The 20,611-nt window shown below is 49.1% G+C and overlaps 1 protein-coding gene across 3 annotated transcripts in view; it reads right to left on the bottom strand.

The window, feature by feature from the left end:
• LOC143350497 (uncharacterized) overlaps window positions 1-20,611 on the bottom strand; it is a 224,327-nt gene that overhangs the window by 133,673 nt on the left and 70,043 nt on the right. For all 3 annotated transcript variants that reach the window (XM_076782625.1, XM_076782626.1, XM_076782627.1), the window contains exon 4: window positions 13,620-13,672. In XM_076782625.1, coding sequence (XP_076638740.1) covers window positions 13,620-13,672 — 53 coding nt within the window. The remainder of the gene's footprint in view (window positions 1-13,619; window positions 13,673-20,611) is intronic.

Raw genomic sequence — 20,611 nt, forward strand, 5'->3', positions numbered from 1 at the left:
ACTAACTTTGATCTACCACGTGCTTCGTTTCGCTCGCGAATAAATAAATTACAGATTTTGTCCAGGTTTCTGGTGTTTTATTTCACCCTGCATGCATCGTATCTCCTCCGCAGCCTCCGAGGATCCTCGAACCGTATCGGTTCCCCCTGGTTGCCCCGAGATCGTAAGATTTCCACCCGCAGGGAACGCCGTGGGCCCCTCTATTCCGGCGCACTTTATGCGACGTCATTGTGTCGTCGGCCGCGAACAAATTGTCCGCGCAATTGTCGCCAGACCGGTGCGCACAAACGCGCCCGCCGCGCAGCGTCTTTCGTCCGCGCGTGCATCTTACACGCCGAGGTCCTCCGCCTATCTCCGGAGCTGGCAAAACCCACAGGTTCTCAGAACAATCGTCCACCGACAAACCGACGTGTTTCCACAGCGTTCGCCCTCGCGCGATTCGCATCGATCTTCGTTCGCGTTCGTCGAACGATGCGACGCGATCTTTGGGCCCCTTTGCGCTCGGGGTTCTTCGACGCGACTCCGCTGGTCGATTTGGGACTAGTTGGAGAACGGCGCTCGTTCAACCTGCGTTCGAGGAGCCCGTCGACGCTGAGAACCACTGCGGTGTGTCTGCGACCCATGACCCTTCGCCCACACGAGGACGCCATGCGCTGCAACGCGATGCAACGCGGGCCAGGGGCCAGTGGGAGGGCGACTGTTGGGTCCGTTGAGGCCCGCGGGGGCCCGGGGGAGCCTCGGTCACCGAGCCCGAGCGGCCAGGCTGATCGCGCAGACCGCTTCGCGCAACCTGCAAACTCGTACCAACGGCAAAAATACTCCCTAGCGCGAGACACTCCTGCGTGTGCATCCGCTTCACCCTAAAGCCCGTCTTACGCAGCTACGCGTCACCCTATGACATTTTCGAATCTCGAATTCCTATAGTCCGATACTACGTGAGAAAATTCGAGTCGATGAATTTGATAGGAAACTTACGAGTAAACAAATAGGAGAGTACGATAACCCGAAGAACGCAACGCTATCCACGTAGGAGGGACCGTTTCACTGTGCATAAGCGTTATATAAGAGATGTGTCAAGAATGACCCAGGCTCGACCGCCCGAGGGTTAAACGTTTAAAATCAGAGGGGGGCGAGCCGAGTGGTTCTCTCGGGAAGTGCAAACAAATGGTGCGATACAAAGTATCCCGTAAATCAGGCGATATTTCATACCGCAACAGTTCCTGAAAGACACCGTGAGTGGAACTTAAAGCAGAATATAACATCACAATAGCCGTGCGTATCCGTGAACTCGAACTCGAGCACTCGGCCACTCGGGCCATACCTCTTCCTCGCGTACCGCGTTATGCACCGTAAAGCGAAGGGAGGGCCTCGCTCGAGTACGAAATTGGCTCCGAGTGTGAAATTATTTGTTCGTCGGTTTCGCTGGACGATGCAGGCGCGCCATACCGCGTGCAACTCAACAAGTTTAATAAGATCCCTGAGGTAGTGGCCCGAGCGTGCAAGATCGAGCGTCGGGGACGATTAGACCTGTCGCTTAGGCGCGTAGCCTAGCCAGCGGGTGACGTTCGATCAATTTTTTAAAAAATATTGCCATAGAAACTCGACGAGGACTGCTCGTACGCAAACGTTGAACTTTCCGTGTTTGTCGCGCGTACCTCGTAAATTTCGTTTAATTGCATTTTAATAGCACAAAGTTGCAGAACGTAAAGCGGTTTTGTTGCGTTTCTCGTCGCGAGATTCAACTTTCTTTCCGGCGATAAGCATGGGCGTTGTCTCCATCATTTGTCCGGGGCGATCGTTTCAAAAATTCGCAGGCCGTTCGCAGCTCGACTTGGAAGATAACAGAACTGCGGAAGAAACGACCGCGCGAACACGTCGTCGCGAGTGGCCAACGTCCGCGTGAATCGCGCGAGAAACAGCCCGGAGACTCGAGTGACAACTTTGTCGTAAAGAGCCAACGACTAACGACGATGTAGTCCCGGCGAGCACCGATCATAAACTTGGCAACGTAACAGCGCCTCGAGACCCGGTCACAATTCGCAGACATAATTCCCCGCTGGAGACACTTCCTCGCGGCTCTGTCTTTGCAACGTCGGAGCTATTGTTGCTCCCGCTCGGCCACGACTCGCACTTTCTAGTCAGACTCGTTTCACCCCTTCCCGGTTTACTCCGCGATGCTGCAGGCGAGATCGTGTCGCTTATCAGAGGCTTCTACTCCTGGTTGATCATTTCCGCGGAACCGCCCAGCCAACCTGGATCCTCCGAGTCCAATCCCAATCACGACAAGTACAGAAACGCGGAAGAATCATCGTGGTTGGTAAAAGCTGCTCGATTATGCAACGAAACGATTGTTATCACGGGGGTGGAAGACCGAGAGTAAATTTTCTAATCGACGCGTCAACGAGTCGACACCATTTTGCTTATAGAATTTGCAAGGTTATGAATTTCTGTCCGCGGAACGCCAAGTTTTCGTTTCGCGGCCGAGACTCTTAATCTGCAATAAATCCTCGGTCTCGTTCCGAAGTTGCGCGTCCGCCGTACCCGGCTATAGTCACGTCGAGGGTTACGGGGTGTCGAGTTATGGAATATAGGGGGCCCCCACTAAGAGAGGGAGTACGAGAACCGGCATGAGTTACGACTGACCCCATAAATCGCGGCTGGGTCACCGGGTAATTGGCGGGCCCCAATTCTTGCACCCAATCAGCACGGCGAACCTGATGTACGATGACGTCACGTATTATCGACGATTTACGCGGGAAGATTAGGGCCCGCATCTGTCCTGCGTTCGATCCTATTCAAGCGTTTGAAGCAATAATACCGTGGATCGAAGAATCATCGTATCGTAATAACACAATTTGCTCGGCGGTCGAAATCGTTCGGTGCTCAATTTTTGATTCTTCGATATAGGATCTTCGTCGCGAGTCGACTTTGTAATTCGCTAAACATATTCGCGGAAAATGTGTTAATCGTCCAGCGAAAATTATTATATTTTCTGTAAAATATCGAGCGATGATTTTTTTCTAACACTAAATCTACCGGCACTTCATGTATACCCATTCCTACCATGACTGGTCAAATGACCAGTCTTTCTTTTTCTCTTTTACGAGGCAACGTACTTCTAATTTTTATATTATATGTATAGAAAGTTTTGTCTTGATGTTTATTTGTAAGATGTTCTTCTCTTTTATGTTAAAAGTTATTTAATTTTCATCGGATAGAAGATAAAACGCCCTTGAAAACGAAGTTTGTTTCAAATCGATACCGTAGTTAGTTCTAGAGAAAACAACTATTTAAGAAAAAGTGCTGGCTAGAAATTACGCAAACATCCTGTATTTAAATTCATTTTCAATTAAATAAACAATTTATGGTCTAATTTTATCGCACACCAGTCGTATGATCAATAAGAAGTGCTGAAACTTCTTTGGGTATATAGCGTCAAAGTAAATGTCAAAATAAACATAGAAGATGGCATAAATTATAATAGTTGTTACATGCATAGGATAGAGGATTAAATGCCCTTTAAAATGAGCGTTTGTACGAGTCGATAGCGTTATTAGTTCCGGAGATATAGCGATTTTAGTTTCGCATCGATGCGGTAGCTAGTTTCGGAGATAGAGTTTGTTTACGGTCGTGTTGCGCTCGCGCGAGTCCATTGATCTCGCGCGCGCAACAATAGTAAACAGTGCGTAGTAAATTCTTGGAAATACTACGGGAAGCTCGGTCACGGCAGTCACGTACGCGGGGTAGATCAGTACCACGCCCGAGCGACGAAGAGTTCCGACGCGTCAGACGGAGACAGAGATAGCCGAATTAAAGAAATTATCTTTTACATAACTTGCGATATCTCGAAAACGGAAAGTCGGATCGACAAAAACCAAAAGCCATTTTAAAGGGGAGGCTTTGCCGCTTCTAACAATTGCTCAATAATTAATAAAACACTAGTAGTTTCGGAACTGCACGCATCTAAACTTTTAGTATTTTTAATACGCGTGAATAGGCTATTATACGCGAGCCGGACAGTGAGACAGTCGAATTAAAAAAAATTACCTTTTACATAAATTGCGATATCTCGAAAACGGAAAGTCGGATCGACAAAAACCAAAAGCCATTTTAAAGGGGAGGCTTTGCCGCTTCTAACAATGGCTCAATAATTAATAAAACATTAATAGTTTCGGAACTGCAAGCGTTTAAAGTTTAACTATTTTTAATACGCATTATTAGACTGTTCTTAGACATTGGAAACTGTAGATTCTCTCCTTTCGTCTTTGCTATACATATTCATATTGCTAGACATATATTATTTCCTATTTACATCGGAAGCTAACTGGATTTTGGTACCAAATTTTGTCCAGTTTTTTTACAAAGAAATATAAATCATTCAACCTGTCAGATGACCAGTCGTGGTAAGCAAGACAAACTGCATATTTTTCTCAGAAAATAAACAATAAGAATAGAAATGAATATTGTAAAATTCATTGTACGTATACTATTATAAAAATCGTGTAGTTAAATGGCGCTAAAATAATATCGTGTGTTAGAAATTCTAAACGAAATTTTAGAAAAGATCATTTGACCGGTCGCGGTAGGTTTAGCGTTAAATAACAAAATCTCCAAACATAAAGCTCTTTGCTAAACTCTACTGTTAAGTAGAGTCGTAACCAGAGGTTTGTCGATCAAGTGGCGCGAGTCTCGAGGCGTTAAAACTCCAAATCACGTAAGACTAATGGATCTCGTAGATCCCGAGAGTCATCGTGGATCGCAAACGGCCCAGTTACGCGCGCCGTACACTTCCGTTCTCGGAGCACCGTCGATTCACCGAGCGGAGCGACAATTCCAGAGCAAGCAGAAAGACGTCTCCGGGCGGTCGGCGAATCGCACGAGCATGTAATCAGTCTACTAATTAGCCTCGACGCGACTGTTGCGCGAGCAACACAGCCACCTGTCCGTAGTAGGGTAATAACGTTTCGCTGTGTTGGAACGAACGCCGACGAGGCGCAATGTCACATCTCGGAAGTCTGAGAGGACTGTGGGCCATTATGAACCGCGAAACGACCTGCATTAGTGTGCTTCACGTCTCGCGGCGGATCGTTTTGTTCTCCACTCGTAACCGGCGACTACGGTTGTTATGACGTTAATCGTTCCGACGCTCTTAGCGGACCGCTCTAATCGTCGCACGTAGAAGTCGTAGGCCTCGGCCGGATAACCACCGACGGGACGGACATACGGAACGCGCGGAGAACAAACAGAGAGAGGATTACCTGGGAGTACCTTGCACCTGCTTGATCGTCGGCGGAGAGCTTTCGCGAGATTAATTGTCCACAATTTATTCGTAACGCGATTAGCGAACACGCTCGCGGAAACGGCCGTCCGCGGGGCTAATTAGCCGATTACGCGGGAATCGACTAAAAATCCGCTCTGGGAAGTGGATCACGACGACACACAGTTCTCGATACTGTGTTCGCGTCATGAAGGAAGTATTTAAATATTCGAAGAACCAGAGATTGCACAACGAACCAGTTACGATTAATTTCACCATCGATTATCGCAAGAATAGCTGCGCGTAGAATGCTAGAATTCCCACGGTTTATCTACGTCGTACTATGAACGAAAGTAAAGGCAGTCCGCGAGACTGTTTACGTGGCGGGTTCGAGCATCGAACGATGAACACGTATGGTGCCACCGAATTGAAGTCGCGGTGTCGCAACGGATCGACTAATTTCCGAAAGGTGATTTATACGCGATCACCTCGGGTAGATACGAACGCATTCATTATCGTCGTTTATGCTCGACGGAGGGAAAGGAAGCTCGTGGTCCACCGGTGGAGCGAATGATTATTTTAAAACACGCTGGACTGTCATAAATAACCGCAAGGGCCATCAGTGCCTAATGATAAATAGCAGGTACGGGTATATCGATGTAACGCGGCGGTTTCATTTTTCGAGAGCCGCTCTTGCCGGTTCGCCTTCCGTCTCGCTTTTTTTCGGTCGTTCGCGGCACCGTGGACCGATCCGGCGAGCAACGCCGCGGAGAAATTGCACGTGACAGCGATCATTAAGAGAGGTTAGCGGGGTTTCATTAACCGGCAAACGAGTATCATCGATATCCAAGGGGCACGGTACCGAAATGACTGGTTTCGGTAATCCCGGCATCGACGGGCCGCAGTTAGAAAGTCGAGGACTCATCGTCGTTAGAGAGACAAGAGGAGCGCGGCCTAGTCGATTCGTAGAAACAAAAAGGTTTCACCGTCTCCGGACGGTAAGTAATGGGCGGTTAATTACGATCCGGTTCGAAATACGCCGGCATTTCGATGGGATTGGACGCCTGAGAAAACTGTAAAACCGCGCGAACGCGCGGTAGAATTCACGACAAACGACTTCCTGGTTTCTATGAGTTAACCGTTAATCGGTACGGTTTTACCGATAAACGTCCACAAAAGTCCCCGTTCCGCGAATCCCAGGAGAAAGAGACCAAGACAGACCAGGCACGCGACGTTTCGTTAACTTATTAATTAAACTATCACCCTTCGACGACGAAAGTAAAACTCGGCGTTTAACGAACGAGAAACATATTTCACTCGACGAAATTACTTTTACGTCCAGGAACAGAACCGTACCACCTAATTGAACTAACTCGGTGTGGAGTCACGGCTCGTTGCACCGCCAGGTTTGGCGCTAATGTGTGGCGTAAACGGAAAGATAAGATACCTCGGCGTTTAAAGTGTTACGGTATTTCGAGCATCCAAAGCACGATGTACCGAGTACAAAATTGTGGGCACGCAACAAAAGTTGAACAAGAGATTTAAAGATTAATTTATAGAATCGAGAAACTAGGAAGTTTGATCGATGATTACTTTGCTTGGGAGGGATCTGTAGGCTGGCCCAGTTACTGGAATCGGCCTGCAGACCATTTGTTCGCTAAAGAGCGTGTCCGACGAGTTCGCACGGTGCAAGAAGTTTGGTACACATAAGTGGAAAGAATCGAGAGCTTCCGTACGATTACCCGAACGATGCTGATCGCCGTGGCTCGACGGGACGTAAGTATACCGCGAGGCAATTTACAGGCTCAATTTGTAGTTTGTACGCTTCTAATTTAAACTGCGGGTTTCGGCAATCTCCGCGTTTCTCATGACGACAATTCAACGAGCTCTCGGAGGATCTCCCGACGATGCCCGCGTCCGGCACATCCGCGAACCTGGTGGCTCTAGCGACCGCAGAGCTGGCCTATTATTCCCCAATGACATCCTCGTCCTCCTTCTCTACCCTTCTCGGTCGTCGTTCGCCTCGTCAACCTCTTCCTGCTGGCCGTCGTCGTTCTCCGGTCCACGGAACACGATGGCGTCCGTAGCCGCGATCGCGCGTAATGGAGCCTGCGAATTGTTTGATGGAAGCGACGCGGCCGCGTCTCGTTTATTGCAGCCGAGTTCTAATCTTTCCCGCGGCGTAGAACGAGATTGTCCCGACCACGGTCGCGTTAAAAAAGTCCCGTCGTTTAAACCGCGAGATGAGACTGCCTGGAAAAATGTAATTGTCATTTGCACGACGATCCCACCGATAACGTGATCGCTCGAGAAGCATCTGTTCGGACACCGTTAACCCGTTGCGCTTCCGTATTTACGTATTTATCGTTCACCCGATTACTCCATCTTTGCATGAAAAACCCTCGAGTCGAAAGTAAATATCCGACGTTTTCCGAAATCGTCGCCGCTCATTTTTCCACGCAATCTCTCGACAGCACGAGTGTCGGACGTTCACGCTGCCAGAAAATATTATTGCTTTTTAAACGCCGTTTTACGGCCATTATACCGACACGGGCGTTTTTTTTCACGAGTAGAACCTGTCCATTACGTAAACTTAATCCAGATGTACGTCCAAAAAGATTAACGATCGGTCGATCGTCCTTCTTTTTTGCCACTTTAAACGAGCCTCGATCCGACAGGTCATCAGCGCTATTTGTCTTCTTAAAGCCGTATCACTCGCTTCTCGCCAAAACCATTCCGCCTTGCGAATATATTCGGATGCAGTAACGACCACTGGTGTTGGTTAAAATGCTATTTCCCCTTTCGCGAGTCAAAAACTCTAATAAATCCCAGTTTTTTTTATCGATGCAACGGAAGAAGTCGATCTGGCTCGGAATCTCTCGGCAGCTGCAACGTCCGGGGCCCGTAACGGTCGAGAATCAGATTTTGGCAGGGCCACCGCGAGGGCACGTAAGTGTAATAATCCTTTAGCGCGAGTACTCGCTAGGAATGCATATTTTGCCGGTGGTTCGCCCACGCCAGTCGGTCGGTAGGTCCGATTGTTCTCAGGATATATCCCGGGCTGGTTTGCTCTCGGCTGGTTAGCTTAGCTGGTTAGTTCTCTGCCCAACCTTCAGCCTGGATACCCAGCATAGTTCGCCTACAGGTCCTCGAGCAGTACTCTCTTCGCCGTTCCCGTCCGTACAACGAGAAGACGTCGTCCTCTTCCCTTTGTCTCGTTCCTTTCGGTCCGTCTCGTTTCTCTAGTCCTCATCTTTCGCCCGTTTTGCCTCCTCTTCTTGTCGTCGTTGGCCTCGCCTTCTGCTCTCCGTCCGGCTTCGACTCTCTTTTCTCGCGCGATTCGCGTGTGACGCATCGCAGCCACCCTGAGAAACGCGCCCACGCAACGCCGCTCGGGCCTGCTTCGCGATTCTTCGCCTGCAGGCTACACCTGCCGTGTTCCTACCTGCTCTAACGGGTGATCCCGAAATTCAGCCCCCGGTCGACGGATGCTCGCTCGCGTGGCCGCACCTGGTCGCGTCTCTGCCTCCTCTCCGCTTTCACTGGCCGCCGCTACCTGTGTGTGCCCCGTAGATCTCTGTCGCCGCGGCGTAAGGTGGATTCGGTCGCTTGGCTTTTCTTCCGAGTGAAAGCGACCGGGAGACCGTAAGTGTAACGCCGCGCTGTAAATCTTCGCCGGGCGAGAATTATCGCGATGACTTCGGTATTTAAATGACCGTCGTCGCGATCGTAACGATTCCCGATGCTACCAGACCGGCGACAGCGAACCGTTCCATTCCGATTGCGCTTCGATCGCGAGACCCGATCGCGGGCTCGAAAGATCGACGAGGTCGAGTCTCGGTGATCCTACTTTCCCGACTATTATCGAACATGCTATTCCTATAGGTCAAAATTTAATACTCTCCGCGCCGACTGCTTACAAAATTCTGCGTCTTGCTTTACACAGCGGCTCGGGAAATTTATCGCGCGGCAATATTCGTTCGAGTTTTATTAGAATACGATAACGATGCGTTCGTGCGCGCAGTAATAAGAGAATTTATCGTGGGTTGTTTTTCGAGTCGATGGTCGGACGTAAAATGATCGAACGGGAACGAGTTCCCGAAGTTTCGGCGAAGGTTCCGCGGTGTCGATACCGGATGTAAAGTAAAGCAGACCCTGAACGAGAGAGAGATCCGCAATGCGCGTAATTACAGGTTGCTCCTCGTTCGCCGCTGACTCCGCAGGCCCTTTAAGCGTGCGTGCATGCAGAGCAGAATTTCTTCGTAACAGTAGGGAGAGAACCGACCCACTTGCTTTCGCGAGGGGGCTGGCCGCCGCGGACTGATTTATCGACGCGTCTCGAGTCCGGCTAATTATTAATATCGGGGAAAAATTCGACGAGAGTCCGAGGCTCGCCGTCGCCACGGTGTGCCATTTCATGAATCTGCCTCGGTCCAAAACGAAAACTCGACCAACAATTATAATCTCGAACCTTCGATACAGCCACTGCCGCTCGACTTTTCATCGATGGACTAACGAAATTTATTTTCGAGGCGAGATGTCGAAGAAGAAAAAGACACTATCCAGGTTGTTACAAATATCAGAAAACTTCACGGTAGAATTTATTCCGAGGTTAAATCACCTTTGGAGGAATTTCTGAAAAGAAGTTAATTGATTTCCACTTTGAGAACATCGGATGCATTAATTGAGCGGAATGAAAAATCGTGGAAGAAGATGGTCATTGTCTGTTATTTAGCGTACCGCGTAAAAAGAGCCATGAAATGATCCGATGGTATCGAAGATATCGACACAATGGGTAAAGAAATATCATCCGCGGCTCCCTGTCGTAAATCTGCTCGGGTGAGACATATTTTATTGCACGCTCGTAACGTATGGATGCTCTCCGTAGCGCGTTCGCGCTAGCTCGCGTTAGCTAGCAAAGCCTCCGCTACGGAAATATTAATGCAACTTCATCAATCACGCTGCATAAACAGTGGGGCAAGAAAACGATTTACTACTTACGATCTGACCAGCCTACCGACGAATGTATAGCACGCTTCGAACGTACCGGGAGAAACTCGAGCCAACGAGTCCGTGAACCGGCGAGCATTCGTCAAAATCTTTCAACGACCGGGAAGCCAGGCCAGCCATTCCCACAGATGCTTCAAACGCGGTCAAATTGAAACTTTAAGCGCTGTTTACCTTCCGCGGGAAAATTCTACGAGTGCCCGTGCACAGGAAACGTTCAACGATGGCGAAACGAGACTGACTGGTGCCTGGAATTCTTCGGACAGTTTCATTGCGTCCGTTGGAATGTCCAGACGTTATCTCCCGTTAATAATTCTCTGTTATTACCAGTCAATTAATACGCTTGTCGAGTCTAACATTGCGATCATACGGTGCACGATTAATACATTTTTTACGTTTCAACCCCCGGCGAGAATCCTCCTTGGAAAGATACTTTCCGCCATAGTTTCGGCGATCATTTCGCAAGGATCTAATAATTTCCAAAAGGTCGAACAGATCACCGAGAGACGGATGAGTCAACCCGCGATTTCATTCGGTTCTCAAGCGTCTCTCGACTCGCGTGGAAGGGAGGACGTGCGTGAGTTTCACCGAGTGTGTATTCCCATGGGGTCACACGAGAGATTTCTGGATTACGATCCAGCCTTTTGATAGAAACTTATATGGCAAGAAAACGGATGGCGTATTCGGCATTAAGGAAGTACGTGAGTCTAGAGCGAGCGGTAGTTATGGGTGCGTTTCAGCCGGTCGACGTGCGTCTCCCTCGGGTCCTCGTCTTTCACGTGTCCTTTTTTTTCGCAAATTGCCTAACGTCGTCCTAAAACGGACGGTAAAGTTCGCTGAATCTTACGGCCCAGCGAAACGCACGCACGAGAATCCCAAACTCGGTTAAGCTTCGCTTTCATTCGACCGACCAACGAATTCGTCTTCTTTACGGACTCGAGATCCATTATCGCTGCACCCGGAAGCATTTCGCCGAGTCTCCGGACGAAACAAAATATTTGCCAAGGTAAACGTCCGGACAAAAAAAGGTTCGAAATCTATTAGTTTATTTTGAGCACCGGTTGGTAATCTCTTCGATCGGTGGTTCGCCCTAGAAGTCGTCCATCTTCCATCGAGACGTACCGCCTGGTGAATTTCATCGGGTGTTCGTTAGAAGAGACGCGACGGGGCATCGTTCATCCGACGATTCGTCGAACGGTTAACATAAACCGCGGCGCAACAACGTTCCGTTCCGTAGGTTACGCGCGTGTACGCGCGATTCAGCCGAGGTGTAAATCATAAGACGAAGCCGCGGCGTTTCGAGGGAAGCTACTCTCTTCTCCTTGTCTTCCGTTCCTTGGTACCCTGGTACGCCGTTCGTTCCCTCCTTTCCTCGTGGCGCGTCTCGCGCGATGAGAGCAACTCTCGCACGCGGGGCCATCTCTGGCCGCTAGAACGGGCATCAGCTGCCTGACAAGGCGTATAATTAATCCCTAATGACGCTGGCATAAATCCATCTCGGTAGGCCGTTTGGCCGCTCGCCGCTCGCGCGCCGTTGCCTTTACTAGCGAAATCAGCGCTGGCTTTGTCGCTGTCGTCCATTTTCCGCGTTATTTATGCGCCCATCATTGGATCGCGCGGCTTCGAACAACCGACCAGCATCCGCGATCAGGAATCCTTCCTACCTTCCACTCCCTAACAATTGTCTTCAAGAACCAAACGTTTCGTGTCCTACGAGTGGTCCTCATATTTCAAGAGAAATTAGAAGCGAATCGTTCCATTGAAATGGGCAAAATTTAATTCGAAACCAACGAATCTATCTTTTATACGTCGCTCAAAAACTTTCTAAGCCTATATCTAATAGTTTGTAAAACTATTTTTCCAAGTAGCAGAGTATCTAATAACAGAAGTGGGTTCGAGGATAGCGATAGTGTCCAGAAGAAGCGAACCACCCTGTTTCGCGCGTGTTTTCGGTCTGCGCGGTCGGTCGATCGATCGATCGACATCGTTCGACCGGCGAATGATAACGGTGCTCCGCGGGTAACCCGTTTCCATCAAATATTACGCGGCGACGCGAATTTCAATGGGGAACAGCGACAACGTTGACCGCTAGCGGTGACCTCGTACCCAACCGCTTAAATTACTCGGCCGACAAAACGCGACGGGACAATGGAGCGATAAAGCCGTTGGTTAAAAAGCAACGCTGGCTATAAATCCCGCGGTGATCTAGTTTACAGCGTTCGTATTTCTCGGCTACATGTTCGGCTGACGTCACCTTATTGTAATCTCGACCCACGTCGGTCACGTTGGCCGTCCTCGGATCAGCAAAAATCGCGACCGTTCGTAAACTGAGCGATTCTAGGCATCGATCTGCGCCCGAGGTTGACGGAAAATGGCTCGATGGATTGTTTAGATACCGCCGGACTCCTCCACGAACGATTTCAAAGCGAACTGCTCCAAAAATAAACGTTTCGCTATTGGTATTCTTCTAGATGTAATCAGAGTCTCGCGAAGAGAATAGGAATAATCCCTTTTAGAATATAAGCTTAAATTTTTTATATCTGTCATGGAGATGATTCGTAGTTCACGTCAGAAATTGTTTAGTCTAGGGTTGGAACTAGAAATAGTTGAAACGAACTACAATAACCTCTGGCAACTCCAATAACCCTTTCACCAATTAAACCTTCCTATGACTAAACACATTCTTGCCTAACAGCTCGCTGACATAACCTTTTTCCGCGCTGTACCTTTCCCCTCAAAAATGTCACGATTTAACGCATTCCCCGTTAATCGTCTGCATCAAAGTCTCGCAGCCGAGTTTTCTAATATACTTTTCGTAACTTGTTGCACGAAAGATTGAGAAGTTATGGGAAACTTTAAGATTTCAAATTATTAATGTCTCTTTTCATCGAACGATTGTTGGATATACAGGCGTTGTTCGTTTTATGGAAACCAGGTACTGAAACTCTGGTAATGTACTAAATAAACTATTATTTTTCTTTATTTTTGTTACGTTCCCTGCGTGGTTTATCGTGTATATACTTATTTGAATGTGCTGCAACTAAATAACTTGTGACAACTGGATATTCGTGCCATTCTTGTATTTTTGCTGTCTCAACTCCACACCCTGTCGCTCGATCGTACCAGTATACTACTTTATCTTCAATCGTGCTATGGAGACTATTAGATTACTTATAAGACGCATAAACTAACTCTAACAACCGATTGTGATGTAAGCAGACAACCCGTTCCATCGACGTCTGAACCGAATTTCAGTTTGGAGAACAGAATGCGGCTGTACAACTGAATATCTCCGAAGAAAAATATTTCTACGAAAGTTTAAATAGGTAATCTATTATTAATTCGTGCAACTCACTCTGAGACCAAGGACTTCCACGAGGCACCAGTGTTCTCGCCGAGGCCCAAACGCTGAAACAAAAAATAATACTTTTGAACGCGAAACGCACAATTATCTACGGCATAAAGATAGTAAATATTTTTCGATTTTCTAAAAAGGTATCGCAGAATGTAAAGCGTTTGAAGATAGACCTTGAAGAGGCTGCTAATCGTTGCGACGGGTTCCTCGAGTTTCCCCCGTGGCACGGCGAGGCAGCGACCACGAAGGAACCAGAAACTGACCCCGCCGTCGGATACGTGGGATAAAGCTGAGAGGTATAACAAACCGGCGGTGAAAAGAGAGCGGGGAAAATGAAGCGTTTACCGATTCCCGGATAGCAGGTCCTTCCTGGAAAGGATCGCCCTGCTCTCTCTTGGCGGAGAGCACGAGGAGCGCGTGATGCGGTGGAAGTTCGTTTGGAACGGGGTCGGCACGGAAGAGGAGGAGGAATGGGAAGGAAAGAAACGGAGCCGAAGGAGCAGAGGAGATCCGCGCTCGCGCACGCGGCTGTGAACTCCGCAAAGAGGGAACTGGCGTACCGAATTGATGCACACGAAACGGCATGCCCGGAATGTTATAATCGCGAACCTTTGAACCCAAACAGCCGAGACTCCCACACCACCCGGGACCGTGGCCGGACCCCGTTTCCATCGCTGAAATTACTCGTGTTACTCTCCGCGTTCGTGCCGCCTCGTCGCTGATACGCTTCCACGAAAGCCCGGCTAGCAAACGAGCGCCTCGGCGCTGTATAATAATTCTCGTGCGTTTCACCGATACGATATAGCCCGATACGGGTCATAGACATACGAATGCAACCGTCCCGGGATCTGGAAATGAATCTCCTTCCCGCGGTAGCCGCAGAAACAGATATAGAGAGAGAGATAGAAACGACCAGAGTATTCTCTGTTCGCTCGCGCGCCACTAAAGGACACGGAATTTTATCATCCATTCATATAACGTTGCTTTTACGGAGTTTCCGCGCGATGGCTGATACCGGCGTCGCCGCCGGCCATTGGAAAGCACGTCGCCGCAATTAGAAGATATCACGGAACCTATGGAACTTTTTCCCGAGGACCGTCGCGCTCGAAAAAGTAGCACCGCTCGCGGACAGCGTGGGGAAGCTACGCTTGCGTCCCACTCCGACGCTCGCTCCAAATTCGAGACGCCTCCAACGCCAGCTGAATGGTTTCTTTTCATAACGTTGGCGTAATTATGATTTGAAATGTAACAAGAGTCACGAAGATTGTCGTTTGACGAGAAAAAGCGAGAAGACGAATCGCTTCGAGTCCAGTCTAAAATTTCATGGCGCGATCGCGTCGAGCTGGCGCGTTGCTCTACTCCCACGAATGCCCTACGGGAGTCCCCGCCGCCATCGTTCTAGTGCACGGACGCGGTGGGCGTTACGGTAATTAATTTTTGCCCGATAATTAAGATATCCCGCGCAGAGGCTGGGATACAGCCCGCGGTATCGTAATTTTTCAGGCTGGGATATCGCGTGTTTCTTCGCGCAACCATGCAATTCTTGATGTCCCAGAGGAGTTGCTATCGCATCCTCGCGGAAACGTGCCCGAACGTCGTAACGAGATGCAAAGACACGGTGAAAGTCCACGTCGAAAACAAAATCTCTCCGGTTGGATAGCGTCGCGACTCTCGAAAAGAACTCGCAGTGATGGGGACCGGGACAAGCGCGGCGGGAGACGAAACGGAGAGACCTTTGGTATCACTTCTGGGATGTTTGCAATTTCTTGCAATTTCTTTGTTAGAAACATTCCAATTTAAGAAAACTTCGAATGTAGTGCAGATTAGGCAAAGAAAGAGGGTAGGACTACAAAATAGAATGAAAAAGAGAGAGAATATCCAACGCAAGGTGAACAGTGTGAGAGAGAAAGGAAAGGAGAGTAAACGAGAGCGAAGAGGCAGATCGCGGGGAGGAAACATCTGGCCCACGGTGGTGTGTTTCGTGGGGATTATTAATTGTTTCATCTCCGCGCTTATCCGCGCCTGCCCGATCGCACGACTAAGCAAATACGAGAGGCGTAACCCACGCGGTGATGTATGAGCTTAAAAGCCCTCACGATCCGCCGCGAAGTCCGCCTCTGTTGCTCTCCCATCGTCGATTCCTCGCAGCAGCCGGAGAAACGGAGACGGAAAACCATAGAGCCGAGGGGTTATCGTCTGATTTATAATTTGAGGCCCCGCTCGGCACCACCGTGGAATACGTCCCGACCCAACGTTTTCCGGTTCAAGAAACGTAATTGGTTGCCGGTATGATCGCAGATAGCCGCCGGTTCGAATCGAAGCCGCTCATTCTATTCATTTTCATCTCTCTTCCTCTCTATAGCCTCGATGCGATCCTCTCTCCAACGAAACACTTTTTAAACCGTGACTAAAATCGACTAAAATCGACAACGGCTAAATCGGGTTCAGCCCGTTCCGAGTAGCTTTCGCGAACTCTGTGCGGAAGCAACCCGCTATCGCGATTACGCCCCCCTGCCGTGGCGATTATTTCTTTAATTAAAGGGGAGTTTCTCGGCGCTTACGAGTCGATGTTAAATTTGTTATTGTTGAATACGAAGATCGACAATGAGTACGTGAAATAACTGATAAACGGAAGGTTGATATTTTCTTCTGTAAAAAATCCAGGTGACATCGTTAGAATCGTTGATCTTATTTACGTGGGTTGTGAAAATATACGACTCCGGGAGACTTCGATGCCTGGAAGAAGATGCGGTTTGTCCGCGCGGTTGTACCAGATATATGGTCGTCGGATCATTAAATGGCAGGTGGAATAGGTAATAGTAAATCTTCGAAAGTGCATAATGAAATTGGGTCTATTAGATAGAGGGGCTAGCGGCTCTGAGGCGACCAGGGACGCGTACGCACGCAGACGCGCTCGCGTATGTGCATCGGACGATTTGTTATAACCGCGGGCGTACACGGCCTCGCGGGCCACATTTGTATCTTTCCACGGTGCCTCTTGAAACGTTAGCGCCAACGTCTTCATCCGTCCGGATACGTCCGCCTCGATCGTGGACCACGAAGCACACAACGCGCCTCTTTTAACGCGCACACGCACGGAGGCTGCCGAGCCACGAGCACACACTCGGTGAATTATGGAGTGCAGCAACACCCACTTCCTGGTCCTCGAAACCACCGACTCCCACGCATACTGATGGACCTGCCAGGGGCGCCGTGATGCCAGCCACCCCTCCGCCCCTCCAAATCACGACGCTATACAACCCGCCTTTCGCTTTCTCGCTCCTTTTCTCTCGCACTCCCCCCGAAGCTTGCTCTATCATTATTCCGCGAGCGATTCGTTAATCAATCATACGGCCTAATTGCGCGACTCGTGGTACGAACGTCTCTTTTTGCGCGAGCACCTTGTGTTTTGCCGCTGCCGGGGGATGATTTAATTCCGCGCGGCGAATATCAGAGGAGTAATCAGAATAGAATTATTCCGGACACAGGGGTTTAGAACAATTTCTGTAATAATCGATAAACGAAGATACTAAGTTCGTGAATCACCTTTCCTGTTCTCGAACATAAAATTTCCGAAAGTTGGACCACCCCGACGGGACCTCCACAATTGTTACTAGGAGCGTCGTAATCACCGGAAACGATCCGAAGGTTTCAAAGAGTGTACTCTCGAGGAGGTTGCAACTGAATTACAAATCAAGTCGGACGACAAATTTTCCCATAAATCATGTTCGTTTCTTGTACGAGAAGCCTGGCAAGATGTTTCCTCTGGGATTCCATTCTCTCGCGACGATCGTTTCCATTCCAGGAATCCCCAGAACCGATTTACTTGCGCCGCGGGGACGGTACACGAGGGAATCGCAAGAACATACGTGATATCGAAAGGAAACGGCGTCGCCGGACGTCGAGCAGGCGCCGGGAGTACGAAAAGGGAGGAGAGAAAGGAAGAGAGAAAGAGGGTCTCCGGCGCGCGGAGAGTGAATTCTGAGATGGGGCATAAATTGATATGCATCCAGCATTCGACATGTCGGTCGGATGAAAGAGGGAGCCCCAAGACAATGCCTGTCGGCCGCGAACCCCCTCGCGCATCCGGTGCGTTTTCAAGGAAGCTTTCGGAGCATCGTGACACATATCAATTGATTTTCACGGGCACAGGTCCCGGGGGCCCGAGTCGTTCGACATTATCGCCTCGTCGCTTTCTTCTTCTCCGCCGTTGATGAACAAAAGACGAAAGTTCTACGGCGCCGATCCACTCAAACCTAGCGTGGTCGTCGATCTAGCTGGACGGAAGCCATTTTAACGCTAGTTTCATCGGAACTCATCGCGTCAATTAGGATGTATATTGCAGCAATCTCGTTGCAAACCAATAATATTTATGCGTTCTTTAACTTCCATCGTGGAATCTGAAACTCGACGTGTTCCGTAAATCTAGTGTTAATAACCGGCACGGAATTTTTTAATTATTATTCAAAGTTATATACAACGGTAATTCTGAAGCACTTTCTAATCTTACGTAACGTTCTCTCTATATAAAAATTTTACGATATTTTCCACAGTGTAAATTACTAGATTTCTCCGGTAATTCAGATTGCTCTGTTTCGGAAAATTCGAATCGCGAGAGGGATAATTATTTGGTTTCTATCTTTCCTACGCGTTTTTTTAACCCAGACCGATCACTTGGTGGATCGTCACGAGTCCGTTCGACGATTTCACGAGTCTCGTGACTCCTTTCGGGATTCCAAAGCACGCCGGCGCGGCATGCGTACGCCGCGACGCAGCAGTTACTAATTTAATTACAATGAGACACCGATTGCACAATTAACATATCGTTAAAATACCGCAGTGCGGTAATTATACACTTTCTAGGTGCATAGGTCGACGTCGATTTGCATATCGTTCGGAGAATATAAACAACCGCCGCGGCACGGCTACATTTGACAACGAGTCGCTCGTTACCACGGCGCTGGTTGCATTGTGTAACTTCGGTTTCCAGATCGGACTGTGCTGACAATGACGGTGGAACGCATGCCGCGAACGTTTCGCGCAAAAGTTTCGATGCTCGATTAGAGACCGGTACCCCAAGAATTTTTCAAACGACCACCGTTAGAATATACTTGACCCCTCGTCGTATAACCGATTGGAAGAAAAATATAATTTATCAAGATCGGTCCGTAACTGTGAAATCCCATAAAAAATTCACAGCGTTCGGTGTTAAGTGAAACGTTGACGTTGACAACGTAATTGCAAGGTAATTCGAGTCGACGTGGTGCTTCCTACACCCAATAAATACCGATCTATCGTGTCGCGCGAGGGAACACGCAGTCATAAAGGCTCGATTGCGATTGGAACATCGGGAGCAATCGAGAAAGCACGCGATACGATGTTATATCGCGCGATGGCAGATCTAAATCAACCGTACACCTGACAACGAACGTGTTAATGGCGCCCTAGGAGTAATTCTGACGGCGGCGCCGAAAGGTTGCGCGCTCGATCGTCCTCGACGTGTGTCTTCTATAAATTCCGACGAGACCTGGAACGTCCCCCTGGAAACTACTTTGTTTTACAACTCGACACCCACGACTCGTCTCTATGCGTACGCACGCACGTTTGCGCGCTCGCGCTGCCCACACTCCTACGCGTACGCTCGTTACACACATCCGTATCGGCCCGTGACAGAGTCGCCGTTCTACACAGAGCACGCGCTGCGTTCAATGTAAAGCGTTAAAACGCTACGTGATCGAATTGGACAAACGACCGGACACTCGCCAGTCCGAGCCACCATTTCGCGCAAGCAGACGGAATATCAAGCAGAGAGATCGTTAGAAACGTTTTAGAATTAAGCGCGGCTTCTGCCGTTCCGAAGATCGATTTGAATGGAACGCGATCCCGGTCGGTGAAACTTGGTCGATTGAAATTAATCGAGGCGCGTCCTTTGACCCCGACGTCCGACGATAACGGAATGAAAAGTTTACGGCCGTGTGTCTAGAGCGAAAAGTTTGCGCAACGCGTGGTCCCATCGAAACGTATCCCGCCTCGGGCAGGGGAAAGAAACGATCCTTGCAACCGAAATAAAGTTATAACGTTATTTTTTTCATCGGTGTTTCAAGTTGCGTAACGTTTTCTCGGTTTTGGAATTGAAATCCTTGGGGAGTCGCCAGGCCTGGGGAATTCCGTGCTTGGTTCTGGATCAGGTGCGTTGGAAAGAGCCTGGGCGTTGTCTTGATGCAGCTGCCAGTCGCACGAGTCCGTTAGAAACGTTTGTGCCGGAACAGTAACTGACTCCCGCCGTGGCTAATAATTTCTCGGAGGATCAGCGGTCTTCCACGATCGAATCACTTTGACGATCGGGGTATCTACCGTTTAGCATTGTAAATAATATCGAGTGGTAAGTTGGATCTCTGGCAGGTTGCCTGGTGAGCCCCATCGAGGTTCGAAAACAGAATTTTTCGCGCGATAGCCAACACGCGACAACACGCAGATTAATCTTCTTTAGCGCGTGTAAGTATTCCGCGAGTCAAACAAGAACATCCTATCGAGCCGATCCTCCCCGCCGCGGGTCAACCAGTTACAGCACGTTCATTGTTATTAGCGACAGTCGCGAGCCGTATCGAGAGCCAAGAACAAGTTCTTCCACGAGACTCGACGCCTCTTGTCGAGACGTTGGGAAATCCCATTCATTCCGTTCCACCGTTCCGCCGTTCTTCCTCGCGGTGATGCACGAAAGTCATCTTTCGAGAATTTACGGAGGTGTGTGCTGTTACAAAAGCCGCAGAGCCAGGTTCCCTACGAAACAATGCTAGCGCGCGAGGGCTGCTCTCGATCGAATGCCTAGCTATTTTGAATAGTTTCCCACAGCTAGTCGCGAAAAATCTGTTCCGAGATAGAGGCAAGAGACCGAGCATCAAACGGCGCTGCATCTATGATTCACCAAATGGAAGGAACGACGCCGAGAGTCATTATCGCCGTACGAGTATCAACTTCACGTGACTTCGGGA

The sequence above is a fragment of the Colletes latitarsis genome, chromosome 2, assembly GCF_051014445.1.
Source record: "Colletes latitarsis isolate SP2378_abdomen chromosome 2, iyColLati1, whole genome shotgun sequence".
Taxonomy (NCBI): Eukaryota; Metazoa; Arthropoda; class Insecta; order Hymenoptera; family Colletidae; genus Colletes; species Colletes latitarsis.